The sequence below is a fragment of the Anas acuta genome, chromosome 6, assembly GCF_963932015.1.
Source record: "Anas acuta chromosome 6, bAnaAcu1.1, whole genome shotgun sequence".
Lineage (NCBI taxonomy): Eukaryota > Metazoa > Chordata > Aves > Anseriformes > Anatidae > Anas > Anas acuta.
This window is the reverse complement of record NC_088984.1, coordinates 37643107-37667575: the sequence shown is the minus strand read 5'-3', so window position 1 is coordinate 37667575 and position 24469 is coordinate 37643107. Positions and strand designations below refer to the sequence as shown.

Genomic DNA, 24469 nt, shown 5'->3' with positions numbered 1-24469 from the left:
TGCCAGGACAGCTGGATGGCAAGGCAAATGTGCCCATTCATTTGAGGATGTGTACAGCTGGGAGTGTGAGGCAGGATGGCATTTCATTTTGTTCTCATCTTCTCAGTGCACACCTACAGAAAGGCTGCCCTGACCTAATGGCCTTACTACTCTTAGAGCAATCAGAATTTTTAGTGTTGCTCCAAAATTTCAAAAATGTATGTATAAAAGTTTTTGTATAGCCCAATGAGATCTGATGAAGGATGATCTTCGATTGTTACACAGTGGCTGTGATTTCCCAGTATGGTTAGAATAGAAATGCGAAAAAGTGAAATTCCAAAAGTGATGAGATCCCTTTTAAAGTGTATCCTACACAATGACACTTCAGTTTACTCTCTTGGGTGTAAAAGATGGAATAATTGTCTACCTGGAGATTAATGTTGAGTGCACAAACCACTATATCTGTTCTTACTTGGACGCTAACATTAAAAATCCTTGGTTTGCTGGTTGTGTAGTAATAATCATGTTGGTTTGGGTCTGTCCTGTACAGAGCTGCTAGTGTGGTGCAGGGTTCCAAATGCCTGTTCATATTGGATGACACAGCAGCCAGTAATGATTTTCACATTTATGTTGTGTTACGTGCTGATCCTTTTGTGTCCACATCCTACAAGTGCCCAAAATTCAACAAGCTGCCCTGTTTTGCAGTTTCTCAAAGCATTGCATTCTAACAAGCTTTGTGATGAGGTTTCTGTGTTTAAAAATTTGATCTGTCCTCTGAATAAATCCTGGTTAACAGCCCTGAAATGAAGTACTAGTAGAATTCATGTTCGCTAGAAATCAATGAAAAGGAGGATAATAAAAATCCTACAATTCTCATCCTGTCAAAACAGTTCCTATGTTGCATATCACTGCAGGCAAATTATCCAACCAGGGTTGATTTGAGATGTGAGCAAACTTATCTGCTGGGAAATAATATAAAAAAAGAAAAAAAAAATCCAATTATTGGTAGTTTTATTATTCTATTTTCCTTTCCCCACGGTGCTTGGCTTTCTTTACTCTGATAGCAATCAAAATACTGTTTTCTTCACATGTTTTGTGTTGGTTTTGATGATTTAGAATTCAGACTGTTCAAAAGACTTGTTGGTATTATCAGATTCTGCCTCTTGTATAGCCTTGCTTCCTGATTGCAAAATCCTGATTGCCACAAGCTGAGCCCTTCTCAAGAAAAGATGATTTGTGGATTAAAAATGGGAGATCAAAGGATAAAATACGCTGGCTTCTGCAACTCCTCAGTTACTGGAGACTGTATATTCTTTGGTATATTTACTTAGTAAATAGACTGAAGACTATTGCTTAATGTGTCTAATGTATCTGCTTTAGCAAAATGATCAAGGATTTTAATGCACATGGTTTCATTTTATATTAAATATTACTGGTCTGAGAAACCATTCTGATAAGCTAAATGGTTATTCTGGTCTTCCTCTTTGAAGTAAGTATATTTTATCAAAGCGTCTCCTGTTATACCTCTCCTATATTCTTATAGAGCTGATGCTTCAGGAATATCACTTACATTTTTATAAAGATCCTACCAGTTAGTCTTTTAAGACCCTGATTTAGTGAATTTTGGTATCCATATCTGACGCATTGTGAGACTAAGTTATGTCAGTGTCGTTGCTTAAATACTTAAGGAAATAGGACCTAAGTGAAATCCTGAATTGTGAGTTGTCTTTTTTTTTTTTTTTTTAAAAAACGGTTAGTACAACTTTCTGTAATCTATTTCTTTGATGTCCTCAGTATAACCAAGGTTGTTTGACAATGATATTAAATATTGCTATTGCTATTATTATTACATAGGTGAGGAGGAAAATCGGTATTTGGCAAGTGGAAGAGGATAGAGATCATTTGAAAAAAGTCTTACATTTTCTGCCTGATTTATCATTTGTAAAATGGTTGAAGAGATGTAGTAAGAAGTTGAAGGTCTAATAAAAATGTACAATAAAAGGGTACTACAGGTAGGAGCAGACCGTTGTTCAGAGGTTTTATGGTTGAGTGAGAACATTGTACTTACACTATTATTAAGCACATAGTCAAGATCAAATCTCATTGCAAACCACCATAGATAAGAGAGGCTGAGAGGCTGTTAAATTATATGAAAGGGCTTCAGGCAAAGGCACCTATCATACCTTAAACATAATTTTTGTCCTAACAGAAGGTAAAAGGCATATATTTAAAAACTGTTGTAAAAATCACAGCTCTCAGTGGTAATCCCTGAGAAGTTGTAGATTACATTTATTTGGAGGGCTGCATACATTAACCCAGCAGAGTTAACACTCTGGAAGTGTGCAGATGTCTCTGACATGGGCACTTTGGGGCCATGCTCATGGGTGGGCAGCGTTTGTTAGTTTTGGCTCAGCACTGTGCTAGAGAAGCAATGAGGCTTCCAGACTGAACTTGGGTCTTGGTGTGTTGGGACCGCAGGGTTGACAAAGTGGTTGCTTGACCTTCAGTACCTGGCTTCACCGGGAAACACTGAATTACACACTTCTGCTACAGCCACAACTGCCACTCTGGCAAGGAGGAACTGAGGAGCTGTGGACAGCCTGAACATGCCCCCTTTTAACCCTCGAATATGCTGTAAACGTACTGAAAGTTATCAGGGAATTTACATTAGGCCCATTGTTTGAGAAAGTCTTTGTGCACAGTGTTTTAGAGACAGATGACAAGAAATTTGGTTTGACCTTTTGGATGAAACTGCTCTGCATGAAATGATGTGCTCCAGAAATGCATACTGCAGTTTAAATTGCATGGTGCTGCCAGCACTCGTCTTCACCCTTGTTACAATGCTGGTTGCAGGGATTGTTTTTGTCTTCTTTGTCACTGGTGGTGATAAGACAGTGGGATAGATGGACCTCTGATCTGAGCCGATATTACTGTTCTTACGTGGAGCTTTTTTCTGTTTTGTTTTGTTTACCTCTTTGGAATTGGGATAGTTGTTAACTACAATGGTTTGTATTTGGTTCTCTTTTCCTCATTAAGAGCAAGGCCAAATCATATGATGATGATAATAGAGAGAAATTCTATCTTGTACTGATAATACTGAAAATAAATAGGATGTGCTTTCATTTTAGAATGTAGGAAAGAACTCTACAGAGAGAAAGAAAAGAAATCATCCAAATAATTACATTCAATATAGATCCTAAAAATCCATAATGAGGTTCTAAAAATCCACAGTATGTTACCATGTGCAGTGTTTAGGATGCGTGGATTCCACAGTAGTGAGCAGATTGGGTTTGGGAGGAGGGGCGTGTGCTTGGGTGAGGCAGAGAGGAAGGAATAGTGCAAAGGTTTTCTGGAAGATGTGTTAAATACAGTGTGTTTTGAAAACCCCACTTTAAAATCACAAGCAAGCATTGTTATATATGCCTTACATTTGTACAAAGGTTCAAAAATGACAGTGCCTCTTTAAGCAGTTCACTATCCGAATACTAATTTCCTCCTGCAGGGCTCCGCTTGCTGCTTTGAATTCAGGTCCACAGCCGGCGTGAACTTGAAGGATTGATTTTTATTGGGTGCATGGCTGTACTACCTGAAGCAGCCTGAGCATCAAATCGATGAAGACAACAGGAGACTCATTCCTGAGAACAAACTAGCTTTTTGGTTGTAATATGTTACTGCTCACATGGATGTGGTGTGAGAAGGGGAAAAAAATGGTTTCTGAAATACAGAGGCATAACCCAGAGATTTTTATGATATACCCTGTACTTTTTCTTTTAGCTGGGGTGTACGTTGGTGCCTTATTTGCAAAAGATATTTTAGAACTCTTTTTTGGCTTACTCAGGGAGAAGATCCAGTTCATCCGGACAGAAGGAACACCTGGGTTGGTGCGTTTATCCAGTGATGCAGACCTTGTCATGTTGCTCAGGTAGGCACTGCTGCTTTTGATGCATGTGTGGAATATGCTGTGGCAGCTCCTGAGGAGTCTTTCAGTGAGCAGAGCGTACTGATTTAGTGACTAATTGTTTCCCCCTCAGAACCTGGACTTGCAGCTGGGGTAGCTAAAGCCTAAGGGCCAGGTTTTTGATTTTTGTGGGGTTCAGCTTTTAGATGGTAGTTGTTAGCTCGGAATTCACATTTTTTTCCTAGCAGAGACAGAACATGATCCTCTGTCTGAGGAATGGTGAGGGCAAGAGCACTGTGCTCATTATTCACACAGGTTTTAAGGAGAACAACACATGGTAGTGAATGTAAAAAGAAGTGCCAGAAAATATCAATTAGAAAAAAATCTCATGCAAAAATTTTTCTAGGTATTTGTTCCTTGAACAGACGTAGTAAGAAACATCATTTATTTGAATATTGCTTTTAAGCTGTATAGTAAAAGATTGGCTTGTGATTTTTTTTTTTTGAGCTCAATTTTTGAAAATAGATTTAACATATCATCTCAGCAGTTTAATCTTACCAGTGTGGTGTTTAACATCCAACATAGGCTTTGGTATCGGATTGGTTCTGATTCTAGTTATTCTGGCGTTTTTTGCTTTGCTTGTATCAGCAGTGCAAAAAAAAACCTGATATTTTAATATATACAGGCTGTACACAGATGCAATGATTAGGCTGCAAAATGTTTATTGTTTTTCCGTTAAATATTGTGTAGTGATACTAGATGAGGCATGAAATAACTCAACCTGAACAGACTAGATGCCATACCAGTTTCAGCAACAGTGTTATCCCTAAAGATAAAATAAGGAAATAACTTGTTCTGCCAACAAGGTTACAATTCAATACACTCAACAAGTTCAGATGTGAATCTTAACCCTGGAGGCTTAGAATATTTGCCTTTGTTTATGGTCTTTGTGCAGTATGACAGACCTTTTTCCAGGAATGAGTAACTAAGGTTTTTTTTACCCCTTTGTTTATAACAATCCAAGTGAGAGAAAAAATATTAAAAGGTTAATTAAGTATATTTTAGTCTTGAAAACAAACATCACATTTTGTATATTAATGTCCTCCAAAAGCAGTAACTACTGCTTTCCTGTAACTTTCAAGATCCTATTAAGGGAATGGCAATTATACTGTAAGACCCTAAGTGTACATAGTGGAAATAGGCAAGTGACTATGAAAGAAAGCAGGTTAGTTACTAGAGATTTTTCTTAGAAAGCAAAAAACGTCATTCATTCTTTCAAATTAATGTGTTATTTTTTATTTGCATCTTTTTACCAGCTTGTTCGAAGAGGAGATCATGTCATATGTGCCGCCACATGCCTTACTTCATCCTAGTTATTGCCAGTCCCCAAGAGGCTCACCAGTGTCCTCGCCTCAGAACTCTCCAGGTAAGTTGCTCAAGCACAAGTTTCTGCAGGGGCTGTAAGAAGCCATCTCTCATACACAATAAAGACAAGTTCCAAATCAGTAAAGCAAGTGGTACAATCCTGCTGCCTTCCCAGAAGTCAGAGAACAAAGACAATAGAAAACTTGTCTGACAATAATTTTTTTTTGTTTGCTTTCCAAATTGAATTTCATGGCAGCCTGAATCTGAGCCTGTCATTTGGAAACTATAACCTAACCTTTTGCTATCTGCGGTTCCCAGCTTTTACATGGGCAATGTTAGAAGAGCTGAAGCACCTTCTGAGTGGTCAGTGAGCTTGCAATTGATGTCTTTGTCCATTGCAGTACTTTCATTATGATGGTATCTATAAAATATTGCAGTACAGCCAGTCCTGTAATTTCATTTACGTTATGCTGCATGAAGTGACTTCCAACCTTTAAGAAGATCCAAGCTCTTCTTGCTCCAGGAACAAAAAAGATGTAGTCCTATTTTTGAGCAAAGCCAGCTAGTGTGATTGAATTTGACTATCAAACGTGAACCTTTGCCTTGGGCTCACAAGGTGTTTTGTGAGTAGAAAAGACTGGTGTATTCCAACTCCAGAGTATATTATTTTGTTCTGACTTGTAAAAACATGCAAACTTGTTTTTCCCTGATGTGAAACAACCAAGTGACTGCTATTGTTCCTGATGCCTTCAAATGTTGACAATCTTGATGAATTAAAAATACAAGATCTATTAAGTTTACTTTAATATGTTGCTGTTTGTGGGGCAGTAAGTGATAATGAATTTACGTAAAGCCAGATTGTTGTGTCTCAATGTGAGTTCGAATGAGAGCATCTTGAGGTTGAAAATACATGTCAGAGTGGAAGGAAGTTGATTTTTCATGTATTAACTAATTATGTTTCTGATCAGAACTAAGTTATATCAAATGTGGCAAGTTTCATCTGACATTTGAAGGCTAAGTACAATAATGAAGTTCACGAATGTCACTATTCTTCGTGTTCTCAAGAAGGTATATCAGATGTGTCCTAGGGTGATTTCTACAAATTAGAGAACAAAAACGTAGATAAATGAGAACCTTTGGGTTGCAACCAATGCTGGGTAGTTCCAGACAGTTAGAACGTTTTATCAGAAGAGGTATTGTGATTTTCATGGGCATTTCCTGGTCTACAATAATCAGAACAATAAGCTATGCCTTTTCAGGCGGCCAGACTAAAAACATTTGTAAGTATGTCCTGAGTGGCAGTTCGTCCTTCTACTGGGCATAGGACTTCTGTAGGACCTATTCAGAGAAAGTATCCTAAGATACTAATGATTTTATGGCATTCTGCAGTGCAAAACTGATGCTTTAGGTACATAAATGGTTTAGCTAGAACTGTTTCCCAGTTCCATTTCTTCATTGCAAAGAAAGGAAGAATCTGCATGTATGCATCTTACTTCCAACTACAAACCTGGCAGTCTCTTATGAGTAAAAACATTTTTGGCTTTCAGAGTTGTAATTTCTTTGTTATTAGTACATACACCAAAGCATGCTGGGCAGGGCTTCAGTCCAACAGAGTATTTCAAAATGTGTTTAATCTATAACATGTGATACTCTTGTCTATTCCTCAAAGAAGTAGCACACTGTAAAGAATGAACAGTGATGGCTTTAGTCCCATTCTTCTCAAAATTCTCGTCTCTATGCTATTGCAGAGAAAAAGATACAGTGACCATTGAATCTCCCTGTTTGCCTGGGAGTCCGCATGTTTGTGTTGGTTTTCAAATAAAGTTCTATATCTTTTTTTTTTTTTTGATCAGAAATTATAAATGGCCCATGACTTCTATGGAGGCTCTGTTTTTTCATCAGCTAAACTGGCTTTGCTGCACTGCAAGAGGTTTCATGTTAAGGATCCATTGTTTAGATCAGTCACAATCAGTTGTACTTTCTCTTTTGGGAAAGATGAATAGTCATGAAGCTGCTCTTTTTAGAATATAATCTCTTTGAAAATCAAATGTGATTATCATCACATCACCTGCATTTTTTAGCTCTTCCACCAACATCTTTTGTTCCCAAGGCGGAAGTAATCACTATAATTGCCCAGGAATTTCTTGGCATATGCATCTGATTTGCAATGAGAACTTGTCATGTGCTGACAGAATAATATACTGCTGATTTCTGAGCCATGAAGTAATGCGTTACCAGATTTACATTCTGTGGTATTTCTTAGCAAAAACTTCCCTCAAGGGTTAAGATGAAAGTAAGCTTTGGCTGCATTTTTTGGTGACTACATTTTGTACCTACTTTGACCCAAAGCGGAATAAACAAAGTAGGGGGAAAAAGCCAATAATTAAAAGGCTGTTTACAGTTTCAAATTTATGTAAGTTTTCTAGAGAATTCAGCTGAGAAAGCATACCATTCAAAACCTTCATTGCTCTCAGTAAAATAGGATAACCACTGTAGATTAATCAAAGACCGTGATTTGTTTCTCCAGAGGGGTTCTGCATGTTCCCGTTGGAGCTCTGAGGATTCCCTGACACTTGCTAGTCCTCCTACACGTCACCATGAGCTTCGAACAAGTGCCAAGTGTCTTTCTTGTCAGATAGGTCTTTTAAACACCAGTGAATGGCACTCAGTGTTAATACTGATCTCACTCCTCCCTCTCTGGTCTCTGCAACGAGACTGATTGCAGCTTCTTCCAGCAGCCACTTCCGCAGGATGTGCTCGTTGCCTTTTTCTCAGACCCACGTAGGCTGCGGCTTAGCAAGCTGCTGGATTTTCCCCTGTTCATGTGTCCATGTGAGGGTGCATGTTCTCTCTCTCTTCTAACCTGAAATTTTACCTTATAATGCCATCACCCTTAAGAGCAAGAAATGTTTCTGTATTGGCTTAGTTTCATACCGGGAGACAAAAGAAAACTCATGTAAGAACTCATACAATTTAAAACACATTTAAAATACGTTCTTCTAAACTGGATTTCCTGTGTATTATGGACCTGTTAGATTTTCCCCAGTTACAGATAAGTAGTTAGAAACCTATGTTTAGTGTAAGACATGAGAAATTTTTTAATATCCTCTGAGTTTTTGAGGGGGAGATGCCTTCACACTCACAAAGGGAAATAATTTCTTAATGTAAAAGTGGGGTTGAGAAGATGAAAGTCACAGGGCTAGGGTTAACTGCCTCTTTGGCACACTTTCTTGCAATTAAATCAATTGAAGTAATTTATCCAGGAAGTTTTTATCCAGTGGAAGTTTTAGTTCTAATAGTTGTAATATTCAGAACAGATCAGACTGAACGCTTGATTTGCATATACTGGACTTGCATTCACAGATGTGGTGGGTATGTAATTTTTTGGCATACAGATCTTTCTAGTTTTAAGAAACTGACCCTCAAAAAAGTTTTAAGAAACTGACCCTCAAAAACACATTCTCAAAGAGAAATTCATTTAGATCTTCACATGTGTTCTTGCAGTTACAAATGAAAAGTTCCACAAGCTTAAAACTGGTACCTTTTCCATTCTTCCTTGTACTTTCCCAAGAGAAAACTTCCACTGGGGAATTTCCAGAAATCTTCCTTTTTCAGTGTGATATATTCAACTGGGGAACAGCAGAGGACAGTATTTATACTTTATTTCTGAGGTCTTGTTTTTCCCGAGAATATTAAAAACAGAACAGAGCAGAACATTTATGAGCAAGTTCATGATTATGAACTGTTTTAAAGGTTAGGTGTAAAGTGTCTGTGACAAACAAAATTAAGTCTTTCCAGTTGATCGTGACGCTTTTGAAAATCAATCTTTTGCATTCACCTGGATTTGCACTTTTATGGCATGCTTTAGAAACATGATACTATTGGAAATGAGCAACCAGAAATTCTTGGATGCAGAGCGTATTTGAAGATACACTGCATTTACTCATTTGTAAAGGTGACTAAACCAAACACATCCCATGCTGTTAGTCTTTTTGGTAGAGCATGGGATATTAATCAATCCATGTCACTACAGCTCATTCTTTGTTTATTCCTGCAGGTACTCAGCGTGCCAATGCCCGAGCTCCTGCTCCTTACAAAAGAGATTTTGAAGCCAAGCTGAGGAACTTTTACAGGAAGTTGGAGACTAAAGGATATGGACAAGGCCCAGGGAAATTGAAGTATGTTGAAGAATCTCATGAAAATGGATTAATTTCTCAGGCAGTTTGCCTTGTCTTGCATGTCTACAAGCTTTTTCCCTTTAGAAGGAATGTAGATGTTATGGTTACCTTTGCACTTCTGGAAATATAAAGCCTGTCATAAAAAACTTAGTGCCAGCATGTGATTAACTGCAGAGGATACAGCGAGTTCTAAGCTCTTCTTTTCCATATTTCCAACAATTGTATTTTCATATGAACAATACTACTAAAACAGTGGCAAAAAGCGCTTTTTGAAAAAGCGTGCACAACAGGAGGCATCTGAATTCTTCTTTTTTAGCAGTTGCTGTGTTATAAATAATTATATTTTCTTCTGCCTTTTTCTGTTGAAAAAAAGCAGTTGTTCTTATCTTTTGCATATCCTTGCCTGTGTTGATATTGTGGTCCTCTTTAATAAAGAGGTCCTCTTTTATGAGCTCTTTTTAAAGAGGGCTCATAAAATTAAATGTTAAATTTGAAGGATCACCTTAAAAAACTGTTAATATTTTTAAGTTCAGCACTCTGACTGCTGGAGTGCTTAGAATGAAGTCTTTCCTGCTTCATTTATTTGGCAATCATGTGATTACATACTGTTATGTTAAGGATCTTCATCAAAGATACCTTCATAATTCTGTAAGTCTTGTGCCAGGTAAAAACTCGCATAGTTTAGGCAAATCAAAATCAACTGTAATGAAAAAGTACAATTCCTCCCATGCAAATCATTGCTCTACTTGTCTCCCTTAACCATGAGGCACTAGAACCCTTTTAAACATTTTTTTCTGTTAGAATAAGGGATGGTTTTTCCCCAGTCAGTCGCTCCTCATGTTTTGCAGGAATTTGTGCAGAGCTCAGACTTGGTTTGTATGACCTTGTTAAAAATTTCCCACAACTGAAACAGAGTTCAAATCATGTTGTTCAGACAATCCTAAGAGGCCAGGGACTGAACTGTATTGTCCCATAATGTAATTAAATCATAAGCAGTTAAAGCTTAATCTATAAAGATTTTGTCATGAATACATGGGCAAATAGCTGGTAAAGATGCTACCTGTAAGATCTACATGTATTACATTTCTTGCACCCTTTTTTATCTGACCTCTTTGCCTTCACACTGTGGATTTTTAAGTCGAAAGACAGCCTGGCTTCAAACAGAAGTTTTCCCTGAGTTCCTTTCCCAGGCATACACTGACCTGCTCCTTTTTTTCAAACAAGGACCCCAGCACATTTTGCCTGCTGTCTGGGTCTTCTTATTGCACAGGTACCAGGCAAGTTCCTGGCTTCTTCCTCTCCATTTCTATCTCCTCTGCAGGGTAGAACCCTGCAACCACGGACTGATCGCTGCACAAGCAGTAAGGCCAGTAAGGGCTTTGCAAGATGATGTGTGGAGGAGCAAGCTGCCTCTGTGTGGGGCACAGCTCCCACCTTCAGTCTGAGTGATCAAACACATGCGTAAGGCACTATTTGAATATAAGGCAAGCCAAGTTTCAGGAAACTAATTAAACATTTTTTTTTTTTTTTGACAAAAGATGAAATGTTTAAGTAAGTAGGATTCTTCCACCTCTTATTTCAGATCTTTATGATGTTTCCTTACTCCCACCATTTTTCTGTTAAAAGGTACGGTATGTTTTTACAGGTGATGCCTCAGTCTGATTTTGGAGGAATAATTGAAATTGCTTCTAAACTTGTCCCATCACACCTATGCTGGGGATAATGTAGGGATGTTCAGTTCTGGAGTTATCATTCAGTGACTTTCACACAACTCCATCTTTTGCCTTGTTAAGAGATTGATTTCTACATAAAAGGTGATATTCTTGCTTATAACAAGACAGATTTAAAGGCCCAGCCTTACAGAAGGATTTTAGACTTAATGAAAATGCTTAGTTCAGGATCTTTCCCATTGTGGCTGTAATATAAGGAGGAAATTGAGTAGAAAAAATTAAAATGATATTATCTCTGTACAAGAGACATTTTACTGAAATATAAAGTCAGATGCTTCAGGGATCTAACAGACAGAAGCTGCCTGATCTGGATCAAATTATCCAGCAAAAATAGGTATCAGTGCTCTAGTAAGACACCCTCTTACTTTGTAGTGTAAATAAATGTTTCCAAGTGTGGTTCATGTTCATGAATTGCTGTTTCGAAATTATTTTGCTCTTCAGATTAATCATCAGGCGAGATCACTTGCTAGAAGATGCCTTCAACCAGATTATGGGTTATTCAAGAAAAGACCTGCAGAGAAATAAGCTCTATGTCACATTTGTTGGGGAAGAAGGGTGAGTAGAACAGGGAAGTAAATGTGATCTCAAAACTCTGTCTTGCAGCTGGGCTGTTTCACCAAACTTTTTGTGGTCTAGAGTGAAAAGAGGAAGGATTGTGGTCAGGAAATGCCACATATATAAGCCTAGAACATACAGCTGTTCAAGATTATTTTTTTTAGGCCTTGTGAAATGTAATGCATCCTGCCTTTGCAGAAGTAGTACATGTGTTTATGTGAATTTTCACAATAGTCAGTGTGTGTTTCAGAGTGTTGCTGGGAAAGCAAAGAGAAAAACAATCAGCTTTCTCATGTTATTCATATTTCTTTTCTGTCAGTGCTGACATTATATCTCTAGTGCTTGTTAAAAGACAGCTGCCATTTGTTGGAGGGGGGATGCTTCCAGAATAAACTAGATGTTTAATCCCTAGCTCGTGTCCAAGGCAATGGGAGCGGAAGGCCTTCAGAGCTGCAGGAGGCACCCGCTGTCTCTCTAGGCCAGGGCCTGCATCACAAATAAAAGCAATTAGGCTGTTTCCAGTTGTCAGATAGACACAGATATTGCTGATATTTCAAAGTCATTTCAGAGAATGCTCAGTCTGTGTCTCAGGAAAGTCTGACGTCTTATAGATCGTCAGATGTACCATACAAGGCAAGATGTGGTTAGATTTTCTTTGCAAGTGAAACTGGAACAACGCACTATTGGCCTATTTTGTCTCTCTTGTTTTGTGTCCCCTTTGTCAGATCTTAAAGCCTTTTTCATTAGGTACAGATATTGTTATGGATACATTTCATGAATGTATTTGTAAATACATTCAAAACTTTATTCCTTGATATTTAGGAAACTGCAGCACACAGCTCTTGGAATCCTGTAGTGTGTGTTACTGCCGTGTGATGTGTGAGTTTTTAAAACACCTATATTGTAATAGAAACATCTCATACAAGATGAGATAAAGTTAATCTGTCTTTGAAAACCCTAAATACTGTTGTTTGTTTAAAGTTTACCCTGAAGTGCTTAGTCTTAATACGGATCTACTGAAGTCTTAAAATAAAAAAGGTTGACAGCTGAGAGCCAAGTATGGACATGTTCATATAAATAATATCACTATGCTGTCTGAGGAAAAGCTCAGAACTGGAATGACAAGGCTGGTGCAGGATGAGATTACACTATATTGACGGAGCAGGGTGGGGATGCAGGAACAAGGCCTGTCTTACACAGCCCTACCAGACTTTACTTTCACAGCTACAACCTCGACTCAGATTTAAAAATGAAAGGGAAAATTTGAAAAGCATACATGAGATAGAGATTGATCCAGATAGACTGTCTCCTTTCATCAGACATCAGACTTTTGCAGTTCATCACTCAGTACAGAAAGATCAAGAGTGACCTGGAAATGGAGGTGACACATACAGTTGTCATTATATCCAGCTTTACACAAGACTCTCTCCTAATGGGAAAGAATGAGTTAATTAAGAGCAAAGTCAAATTAAAATGACGTCAATTCTCTGTTTACAAATCTGTTTTGAATGAAGAAAGGATATGTGCAAACAGTATTGTTTCATCAGAGATGGTGCAAGGATACGTATCACATCAAACTATTCATTTGGCTAGGTGTAGAAAGACAGGTCAGGGTGGAGGAGAGGAGGAATACTGGAGGCAAATTGTTTCCTACTTGCTTCTTTTTTAAGACAGTTCATTGAATTTCACTGCTGCATTGCTTTTCCTCTTGGTAAAGTCTTGATATAAGACTTAAAGTAAGGGAAATTGAATTCTTACAGAGTGAAACTGAGTAACTTTTTTTTATATGTACTTACTAATATGTATACACTGTATGTTTGTATATTAGTAAGTGGGGTAATTCAGACATGTTTATTGCCATTCATACAGCTTTTATTGTACGTCTCACAATGTCAGTCTCTTCAATTTCTACAGTCATGACGGTGATGCTAGTTTAGTGGTTTTTGCATTCATGTTTCACGTGGTAAAAGTGAAGAAAATTTTGATGCAAAGAATATGATTCTTTAAAGTTACTTTCCCTAAGTTCCATTAAATATTAGCAGAAGCTGGTTTGCGTTTTAGAGTGGTAAAGCTGAAGTATTAATGGTGCTTCCCGGGAGACGTGAGTCATGTTGCCAACAACATATTGCTCTGCTCCTGAATACCCAAATGCCCCACAGTTGCAGCTGTTGTGTGGTTGCATACCTCTTGTATGAAGTTTTCTCACCCTTGTGCCAAGCCTTTAATTGTGGGATAAATCTGACTGACAGTGCAGGACTCTCATGATTGATTTATTTAACATGACTCACAATAACACTGTGTACAAAAGGAGCTGTGTGCAATGGCTGATAGTCAAGCACACAGTTTCTATTCCATCTTCAGATTTCATAGTGAATCTAATTATCCCAGAAGTTTGCAAGAGTCTTCCAGATGACCCTTTTCTTGATCTGGTATTTGTGCCAAGATTAAGATCTAACAGTTGTCCATGATATCAAACTGTTATTTTTTCCTGCAGTTTGAGGATGGAATCTGTCCTTCTTGCCAGGGTAAGAATCTGTTTCAGTACTTCACTTCTGAAACTTAGCAGAAGCTAAGTGCTTCCAAATGACTGAAGGGAAAATATTTTTCCTTCAACAGAAGAGGCTTTGTCCTCAACTTGATAATTGTACCTAACTTCTACTTGCCTGACAACTTCATCCTTACAAACCACGCTCATCTGTGTCTGTCTTCTTGAAAAGTTCATGAGCCAAAACCTTAGTTGCAGGAGTCCTATGTAAAAGCTGACCTTCTCTGTGATACTTCTGGCTGTCCATTGTAGTACTAAAGCAAGACCTTTGTAAAAGTTAAGCATGAAATCTTCAAGCTATAGAAGAAGCATTTCAATATGTATTTGTTAAAATTATAGTAAACTCTGCTCCACACAGGATAATCTGTAGTTTTCTACCTCCACCAAAGCATTAACTTTGTACTCAACTCATTTCACTGGTGACCTGCAGCATAATGTCAAAACTCAGTGTTAGTGCTTTGTCAGCAATGAGTTTGTTTATGATTCAGGAAGAAGGGGTTATTTAGATTCCTTGTTCATTAGTACTGGAATCTTGAAATAGCAAAAAACCAAAGGAAATACACTCTCCAAAAGACATTTAAATGCACTCAACTTTGGAAGACAGACAAGAAAATTTAGACCAAGAAAGATAAATCACTTAAGTAATCTCAGGTTATATTGCTAGGAAAAACAGAAATATTGCCCTTCAAACTGTCCTATTGTTGTATGTCTGCATGGACAAAATATGACTATTTTTCATTTTCATTCTTAATTTGTCCAATGCAGACTGGTCTACTGCTGGATCTTTTCATGTTTCTTCCCTCTCCTCTCAGACACTTTCCTCGCCTCCCCTCCCCTCCTCCATTTATTTGGTTATATTCCCATGGCAAAAGACCATTACAGCTGGAGCCAAAAATTTTGATGAAGGCAGTCTGCGTAGAGCATTTCATTCCAGTCCTCCAAGCCATTCCATTTCAGAAGATCTCCACAAGGACTTCACATCCCTTTGCATTAAGCAATCTGCAGGATAAGGGTTCTGGTTAAAATCTTAAGAAATTTTAATGGAAAATGTAGTGTAAGGAATGTAAACTTGAGAAAGTGTTCCTTTGCACACAATAAACAATATGTAGTAATGTCAAATTTCTCTTTAAAGGTTGGACTACAGTGGACCTTCAAGAGAGTTTTTTTTCCTGGTATCTAGAGAGCTCTTCAATCCATATTATGGTTTGTTTGAATATTCAGCTAACGATACCTATACAGTACAAATAAGTCCCATGTCTGCTTTTGTAGACAATCACCACGAGTGGTAAGAATTATTTCTCTTTCTTTGTTTTCAGATTGTTTTCTGCTGTTCTCACTTGCAGGGAACATTTCGTGTTTGTTCAGACATATAAAACATAATTTTATCTTTTTATCCAGCAGCAAAATAATTGCATTTCTTCAGCATTTCCTCATTTTGTTTTCTCTTGTGGTGGTTTTAAATGATCTTATTTCTCACAAGGTCAGCAAAAGTGTGATTTGGAACGTGTGTCATGGGATTATCTCACAGTGCAACTCTATATTTCTTGTACGTTAGCAGACAGTCATTTCATGAAAGCAATATTAACTCCTTGTGCATTAAAAAAAGTGCTTGAAACATTGGCTTTTTGTCAACTAAGTAGATTAAGGGAGTTTTCAAATAGGTGTTACTGTATATAATTTGTTTGGGACTTCCTAAAAAGCATGAGGTCTCCTTAGTGGGTGGAGAGACATACACACACACCAACACCAACACGGATCTACTGGAAGCATCTGTGGAGGTTATCTTAATTACAGGGGAGAAAAAAGACTGGTGGTTGCATAGCTCTTAAGCAAAAGTCTGTACATACACACACAGTTCTAAAATAGTTGGCAAGGATTGTTTTAATGCCATTTTCACAATGATTAGCCGATTTAAATAGTTTTCTCATCATCATTTTCTCATGGCATCTCCAAAAGCTGGTAAAGGTTTTCTGTGAATATTAATGGAGAATTGTGCCATGTAAGTAGTTAGCTTACAGTAACAGTAGGATGGCACCTGCTCATCTGTGTACAACAGATATGAACTAGTCTCTTATTTACTGGAAACCAGTTGTGAAGAGTGAATATCTGAGGGATATCTCATTACTAGTTTTAAAAATGAATAGAAAATTAAATGTTGAAAATTAAATGTTCAGTTAGTTGAAGCAACCTACATGTTGAATTCCAACACTGCAGCAAAAAATGGTTTGTGCTGTCCCAGAAAAGCAGAACAATATGGCAAAAAGGGGAGAAAGAACCTTTGGTGCTGTGAAGCTTCTGCCAGCACTTTGTATTCATCCCTGGCTTCCACAGTGTAGGACCAGAGACCTTGTCTGGGGTGAGGGAGGCATGAGCCCTCTCTTTTGGGCAGTGCTGGTGCCAGTGACATCATTGCTCTTGTAAAGCCTCAAGGGGAATTCAGAAAAAGTATCTGTGACAAGCAGTTGTGCATGGAAGGAGAAGGCTCTGTGTGTTGCATCCTCATCTTGCAAAGCCTGTATACAGGCAGGTACAGTAAAGCCCTAATCTTTCCAGGTGAAGTGTGGCTGAGGATGCATAAACAGAAAGATTAAGAAAAATGATTTCTTAAACATTAGTAGCATTAAAATCTAGTTCCAGAGATGTACAGGGTTTTTCACAGTGGATCTTTATTCTCCAGGGCATATTTGCAAAGACCCTAAATGTTACAAAGTTGCTGCCATCTGATCTGAAATCTATCAAACTCCTCTCCACTATGCCACCAGGGGATTGAAGATCATTTAGATTGCTTTGATGTGGAGCTGGAGAGCACTAAGATACATGTGTGTTTTTTTTGTTTTGTTTTGTTGTTGTTTTATTTTGTTTTTAAAAAGAGCAATGAGCCACTGTAAGTTAACAGAAAAAGAACACAGCAACAAGTGCCAGGCTGGGAGAAATGGTAGGAGGGGAGGACCTTCAGCTTTGCAGTGACAAAAAAACAAGTTAATTCTACATGGAATGTCTGAAGAAAATAAATAGTGGCTATCGTTTTGCAATATGTGCTTTTAAAAAGAGCATAGCATTGCAAAGGTTGAATGGGTTAAATACAGATTTGACATTTCTGAGAAGTTGCAACTTAGGTATCTAGGGATTTTCCATACTCAGCAGACTTGCATTTTTTCTGTGCCCTAGTGAGAATGTAAAAGAAAGATGAAAATAAAAGAATTAAAAAACAACTAAAAAACGAAAACAAAACAAAACAAAACACCACAATTTAGATATAGCAGTCTGATTTTAAAATGCTGTTTGGAAGTATAAGTAGGTTTTGATGACAGAGCAGTGTACAAAACACAGTCTCAGTACAGTGATTGTAACTCTTTCTCTTCTAGGTTCAGGTTTAGTGGTCGAATCCTTGGTCTTGCTCTGATACATCAATATTTGCTGGATGCCTTCTTTACACGACCCTTTTATAAAGCCCTCCTCCGAATGTGAGTGGAATTGTTCTGTCTCCTTTTCTGTTTGGTTCCTTCCCCACAGATGATGCCATTTTGTGTACCAATAAATGTTCTTATCCTCAAAGACAGGACGTTACTTATAATGCAGTCATATCATTTCAATCCATCATTTTTTAAAACCTTACTTGTTGCTGCTTATGGTGTTAGCCAGTTACCTAAAAACTTGGGATGTTCTTCTTACTGATTTCGTGCAGATCTGTATGGAAACCTCATGATTTTTTTTAGCAATGTTATCAGCTTTCTTCTACAAAATCTTACATTTGAGCTAGTTGAATGAAGAGCTGTGGTTTTATTTCAGATACTAGTGGAGATGTTATTAATTTGTCTTGTAATGAGTCATAGGGTAGGATATGAATCACTTCATAACCTAGACTGCAAGACCCGCATTCTCTGATTGCTGGCAATCTCCATTTTGAGGAGTTTTACTTTGATATACTGCAGACTTGATTTTCAGAACTACTGCTGCTGTTCTGGCTGAAACAGTGAGAGCTGCACTTGCTCAGCATGTCTGGAAGTTAAGACCTAATGAATTTAAGGCGCTTCATTTTTGTCCTCAATTTGAAAGCTGTTATTGAGAAGTCTGGAAGGATATTTTTTTCTTTAAAACATGCATTCTAATAGTAAGGAGTCATTCATCCATTCCTGTTGCATGTATGTTTTTCAAGTACCTAAGTGCTAAGACCTAGTAAGGGTGAGGACTTGCCCTAGATTGACTTTAATACTAATATTGGGTGGCTGCCATGTTAAATCAATGATTTAAGTTGGTGTTTCTCTGAACAGTTAAGTTAAAGATGACAGTGGAGGATGGTGTGGCTGCCTTTCTACGTAGTGTAATACATGCAGTTTCTCCATCTCAGCTTGTGATCTTTGCTTTTGAGCCATCCTGACTATCTCTGCAGATGGGGCATTGTGCCAAATCCTTGATGTATGGACTGTTACTGCAGGATGCCACTTCAACTACACTTAGAGTATCCAACACAAGTACAGGGCTACTTGCTGACTTTATACATGCCCGAGAATGGGAGCAGGGAACCCTGCGGCTGAAAAGCAGTTTGATTAGTGATTAGTCCCAGTGTCCTGTTTCACATAACATGATATTACCCAGAGTTAAGAAGAATGGCAGAAACTACCAACCCAGTATTAAACATTTTTAGCAGTTCATGTGATCGAATCTTGGAGAAGAAACTTAAAAATTGACAATGGCAATTGGCTTACAGACCGAATTTGCAAAAGAAGGACCAGGTATGGAGAAATACGGATATTTTTTTTTTTTAAAGGAAAAAAAAGATATTCCTATGATAAGCAGGCTATGTGAACAGACTTCTTTGCACAGTGAAGAGGTAAGAGAGGGGGCAGTGTAGGTCCATAAGCAAAAGGGACAGTAGTTTTCTGTTGTTAAAAACTTACCATTTCTTTTATGATATGAATGATATGAATTTTTTCTCTCTTCAATCTATGTATTTTCAGAAAACATGGGACATACTCGCCATAAGCCTGAAAAGCAAGTTAATAAATTTTGGATTTTTGCACATTAACAAAACCTGTTTTACTTACACATTAACTGCTATTGTTGAGCAAATAAAGAGAGATTTGAAATGGTATCTTCTTTATTCTGTTGATTTTTCTCTTAGCTCTCATTAATCTTAGTCTATTTTGCAGTACCGTTCTGAGTTTGGTTACTGAGCACATACTACTGCTGTCATCTGTATTTATGTATCTTTTTCGTGTTTATGTTAGACTCTGTGACCTGAGTGACCTGGAATATCTTGATGAGGAGTTTCACCAGAGTTTGCAGTGGATGAAAGACAATGATATTCATGATATCCTAGACCTCACATTTACTGTAAATGAAGAAGTTTTTGGGCAGGTGTGCAATTTTCTTAATTTTCTTTCCTTTCCTGTGTGTATTCTACTGCTAGATAAACATTCACTTGGACAGAAAAATGGTTGTCATTCCATGCTGATTTGAACTTGGTTTTGTAAAATTCTAGCTGATGAAAACAACGTTGAACTCTCAGGAGTAATTATCATTTGTAACCTGTCAAACATGAATTTCTGGTTAAGGAGATTTTCTGGAAACTATCTGAAACATAAAAATTTCGGATTGTCTTGTTGGAGGTGGTTTCCCTAAATTTATTTGCAGTAGAGTTAGCATTCAGAGATATCACAACACCTTTGTTGTTACTAGTAATAAAAAACTTCAATAGTAGTAAAGTAGTAAAAAAAACTTTAATCTTTTAATCTTTTTTAAGGTAATTTTTTCTTTTCAGTTTATTCCTCTTACTTTGGACTAAATATAACTTAATCCAAAAAGATGTGTTTTATGTTTTCTTGTTTCACATATTCCAATTTGCTAAAGTCAATCTTGGCTAGTGCTTTTGAGGAATTACTTCAAGTCAGAAGTTTAAATCATTGCAATTATTTCTTTTGTCTTTATAATGCTATATTGTCACTTGGTCATTTTCTTCTAAGATCACAGAACGGGAATTAAAGCCAGGAGGTGCCAATATCCCAGTCACTGAAAAGAACAAGAAAGAATATATAGAAAGAATGGTAAAATGGAGAATTGAGAGAGGAGTTGTACAACAAACGGAAAGCCTAGTTCGTGGGTTTTATGAGGTAAAAACAAAAAATCCCAGCAGAAATTTCATTTCTTCCGTTATCTCCCCAAAATATTTCTCTCCTATTTCCCAAATACACGGTCACAAAAAGCATCATATACAAATAGAAGTGTCCTTACAGATACGTGTTCGCAAAAATCAGTTAGTTATTGACTTAAATGCTGTGGTTATAGTACTTTTGATCATTATTTGTATAATTAGAAGTGAATGCTTGCTAAAGTGACCGGTTTGTCTCTGCTTTGGGCCTTTGAGGTTCTGTGTGCATGCCATACTCAGCATTGCACATGTGAGTGTATTTCAAGGTGTTTCTTGCTTACCTGTCTTATCATGAACAATTAAATTGGATGTATTGAACTTAATTTGTCCTGAAATACTTCAATATTTGCCAATAAATTTCTTTACCAAACTCTGTGGTCCTCCAATGCAACTGAATGGAACTGCAGCTTAAGAAATTAGGTCCATGTATTTGCCTTAAAAAAGAAAGCTTTTAATTCTTTCTATTTGTGAGACAGACGTCTTATAAAGATAAGTGTCTTAGTAAGAGACGACCCTCTTTTCTTTCCTTTCACAGGTAGTTGATGCAAGGCTTGTGTCTGTATTTGATGCAAGAGAACTGGAACTGGTTATAGCTGGAACAGCAGAAATTGACTTGAGTGACTGGAGAAATAATACAGAATATAGAGGAGGTAAATTCTGTTTTTATTTGTTCATTGACAGCATTGGGGGACCTGAAATTACCCAGTTTCTAAGTTTGTAATGTATCATCCTGTGAGATACATCTTTAGTATATTCTGCATTTCTCTGGTTAAGTTTGCTTTAGGAGAAAGTATTTTGTCCATCTTAGTTTGCTACATTGCAATTTTCCCCTACCTCTTTTTGTCTGGACAGCATCAAAAAGCACTCCTCTCTGCAGGAGGTACTGTACTCACCAGCACACTAGTAGAGTACCACTAAGACACTGGGAAATAAATGGAAATGGTAACCATTCATTACCTCTTTTCCACTCTCAAAGAAGATAGGAAATCAGAAGTAATCCCAGCGGCTGCAGGCTTCTGGTTAAGAACTGTTAAAAACAATGGGAGATTTGGGAATTCCCTCAAGAGAAACAGAGTTTTAAATACATAAAGAGCACAGCACTGGAATATTTCAAGAATTGGCTTTCCTATTAGTGATCGCATAGTGCAAGACATGCTTGCAAAAGAGATATTTTTTTTGTCATAATAAATTAATTCTCTAAGATTTGTAATTATTTCAGAAGTTTTCTCTCGGCTCCTGCATTTTGCTGCAATTTGATAAGGAATGTGGCATTACAGTGGCTAGTGCCAAATTAGGAAAGATTTATTAACTGTTCTCCCAATCACTTTTATAATACTAAAGGTATAAAGGCTCTTCTTGTTTTAACAGGTTATCATGACAATCACATTGTAATTCGGTGGTTCTGGGCTGCTGTGGAAAGGTTCAACAATGAACAACGACTAAGACTTTTGCAGGTAGGAAATCAACTGTTGTGTGTAGAAATAGTTTGCATCACTAAAATTAGATGCTAAAATAGTTCTGCCTAGGTGTATGATAGCCAAAAACAATGATGATGGCTAATGGGAGTAACCTGAATAACCTCAAGAGACTCATAAAAATGTTAAGTGACTAAAGCACACAGTCTATATTTTTATAGTTTTCTAATGTAAAAAATAAGTTTAAGATAAAGCATGTGATGTCAATAATCCCTTACTGGTGTTTTAGACTAGTGAAGATAGTAAAGCATAAAGACTGGTAAAGCTAAAAAAAAAAAAAACCTGTAATTGGTTTTGCTATTAGGTAGAAATTATAATATTTGTACAGCTTATGAAAGAGAAAGCTTAGATGGAAGATAAAGTACTTTAAATTAGAAGATGATGATGAAAACCTGAAAATCAGTCCAATTCCATTTTCACTAAGTCAGCCTGCAGAATTAATTTTGCTAATGAAGGACAAACTCCTTTCAACAGAGGAATACACGTGGGCTTACTAGGGAGTTAAATTTTATGAAATACAGGTTATCTCCATTGTAACTGTAAAGAAACAACCCCACACCCCAAACCATAACATGTGTTTGAGCTCTTATTGAATCAGAATTTACATCTGATCGTTGAATTACCCATGAGTAGGATGAAGGATTTTCTTTATCTATTTAAGTACTTTGCTTCAGAATTAAGTCCTTTTCTTACAGTATTCATTGCTGTTTATAACAGTATTGAAATTCACATGACCAAAAAGGCCTTACACAAAGCCATTATCCTACGTGATTACCATTTTCTTAGTTACTCTTCATACAGAAAAAAAACACAGTAGGAAAAAAATGACTTAGGCCTAAGCTGAAAGAACTTGATATTAATGGTGTTTTATTCTACAGTACTTGGGTAGCATAATTACTCCTATTACGGCTTTCAAAGAGAATGCTTTGAAGGAAATTATTCTGGGAACCTGTCTGTTCTAGAGCCCTATCAGGAAACAGCATGTTTTCCTTTATCGTACGTTTAAAGTAGCATCTATTACTTGTGTCTCACAAATTTCCTTATTTTGCAAATATTTTCGCGTATGCATTTGAACTGCAGTGAGTATGCTGATATAAATAAATTCCTAACCTGCACCATCTGCATCCAGTACCCTTGATGCTTTGTTTGTGCTGGCAGTTTGTTACAGGCACATCCAGCATACCTTACGAAGGATTTGCCTCTCTAAGAGGGAGCAATGGTCCGAGAAGGTTTTGCGTGGAGAAGTGGGGGAAGATCACTGCTCTTCCAAGGTACAACTGTGTGTTAAACTTGCATTAGTGATGTTAATACTAGAGGTACAACTAATAGTCATTAGTTACTAGAACAGATAAGCCATTTGAGAAACATTATCAAGTTTTAAGTGAATATGCAAATATATTTTGCCTTGCTTGGCAATTTACGTCCTCACTGTTCCACTGCCTGATGCATGCATTTTTCTTTGAACTCTTTTTTTTTTTTTTTCTCATAAGATGGACACGGCAGTGTAGCTGAGGCTGGCATCTATATTTCAATGCTTACTTTAATGGAAAATGTTATTAGAATGATTAATGACATCTAAACTTGGTTTTGTTACATTTTGATTACATCTGCAAGTATTTACTTCCTGAAGGTTCTCTTCATCATTTAGGAGCAAGGTTAATACAAATTAAAATACAATAGCACCTGTGACAATGTCTGAGTGAAAGCCAATGCCAGACTTCTAGAATGGGATGCACATAGCCATTAAAGTAGAGTTTAGTTGTGTAATTTTTATAATTTGATACCAAAACTGTGTGCAAGTCTGGAAGAAGCAAACTGCGGATTGCAGAAAAGGTGCATTTTGAGTAAAGGGTTGTTTGACTTAAGAGTATGAGAGTCCAAGATGCAAGCAGGATTTGAGTTGTGCAAGGTCTTGAAGACAAGAAGCAGCATTTAAATCGGGTAGTGACATGTTTGGAGGAGTAGGATGAGAAAAAAAAGTTGCGTTTTTTAATTGTTTGATTTTGTAAAAACAGAAAAAGAGAGTTTTTTTCAAAGCTTAATGGTAGCTATACCAGAACTAGAATAATGACGTTTGAGTGATGTAAGAAACCGCTTCGAGCATGAACACATTGACAATAAATAAATAAATAAAATTGCAGTTTCTATCCTTTTCCATATTGTGAAGAAGCTGATATATTGCTGGAAGTTTCCCTTTCATCCAGTTCTGGAATTCTGCAGTCTCTAGAATGAGTTAACAGCTGTTAGAAGTACAGTAACATGTAAAATGTAGGTGAACTAACTGATTAGCCACATCTCAGCGTTCAGTCTGCTTCTTGTAACTTGTGGTAGTGGCTTTGGACTGGACTGATCCATGGAGGAAATTCAACCTAAATCTAAGCCCATTCCTGCTAAACAGATTCCTCAGGAATAGCTTGCATTCAGAGTCTAGTTTTAGGCACAAATTGGTTGTCCAACACATGGAGAGTTTCTCTGACCAGCAACCCTTGGCTGCTTTCTCCAGCTTAATGTCAGAGGTAGGGATATCTCTTGGGTTCTCTCCGGCCTGCAGGCTGCCATTTGAACCACACTGAGAAAGTCAAAGAAACAGAAACAA

General features: G+C 37.3%; 1 protein-coding gene across 4 annotated transcripts in view; it reads left to right on the top strand.

The window, feature by feature from the left end:
* Nucleotides 1-24469, top strand: part of HECW2 (HECT, C2 and WW domain containing E3 ubiquitin protein ligase 2) — a 192688-nt gene that overhangs the window by 155600 nt on the left and 12619 nt on the right. For all 4 annotated transcript variants that reach the window (XM_068686569.1, XM_068686568.1, XM_068686567.1 and 1 more), the window contains exons 18-28: nucleotides 3818-3901; nucleotides 5194-5303; nucleotides 9300-9420; nucleotides 11592-11705; nucleotides 15383-15535; nucleotides 17616-17714; nucleotides 19479-19608; nucleotides 20214-20360; nucleotides 20934-21048; nucleotides 21767-21852; nucleotides 23032-23144. In XM_068686569.1, coding sequence (XP_068542670.1) covers nucleotides 3818-3901; nucleotides 5194-5303; nucleotides 9300-9420; nucleotides 11592-11705; nucleotides 15383-15535; nucleotides 17616-17714; nucleotides 19479-19608; nucleotides 20214-20360; nucleotides 20934-21048; nucleotides 21767-21852; nucleotides 23032-23144 — 1272 coding nt within the window. The remainder of the gene's footprint in view (nucleotides 1-3817; nucleotides 3902-5193; nucleotides 5304-9299; nucleotides 9421-11591; nucleotides 11706-15382; nucleotides 15536-17615; nucleotides 17715-19478; nucleotides 19609-20213; nucleotides 20361-20933; nucleotides 21049-21766; nucleotides 21853-23031; nucleotides 23145-24469) is intronic.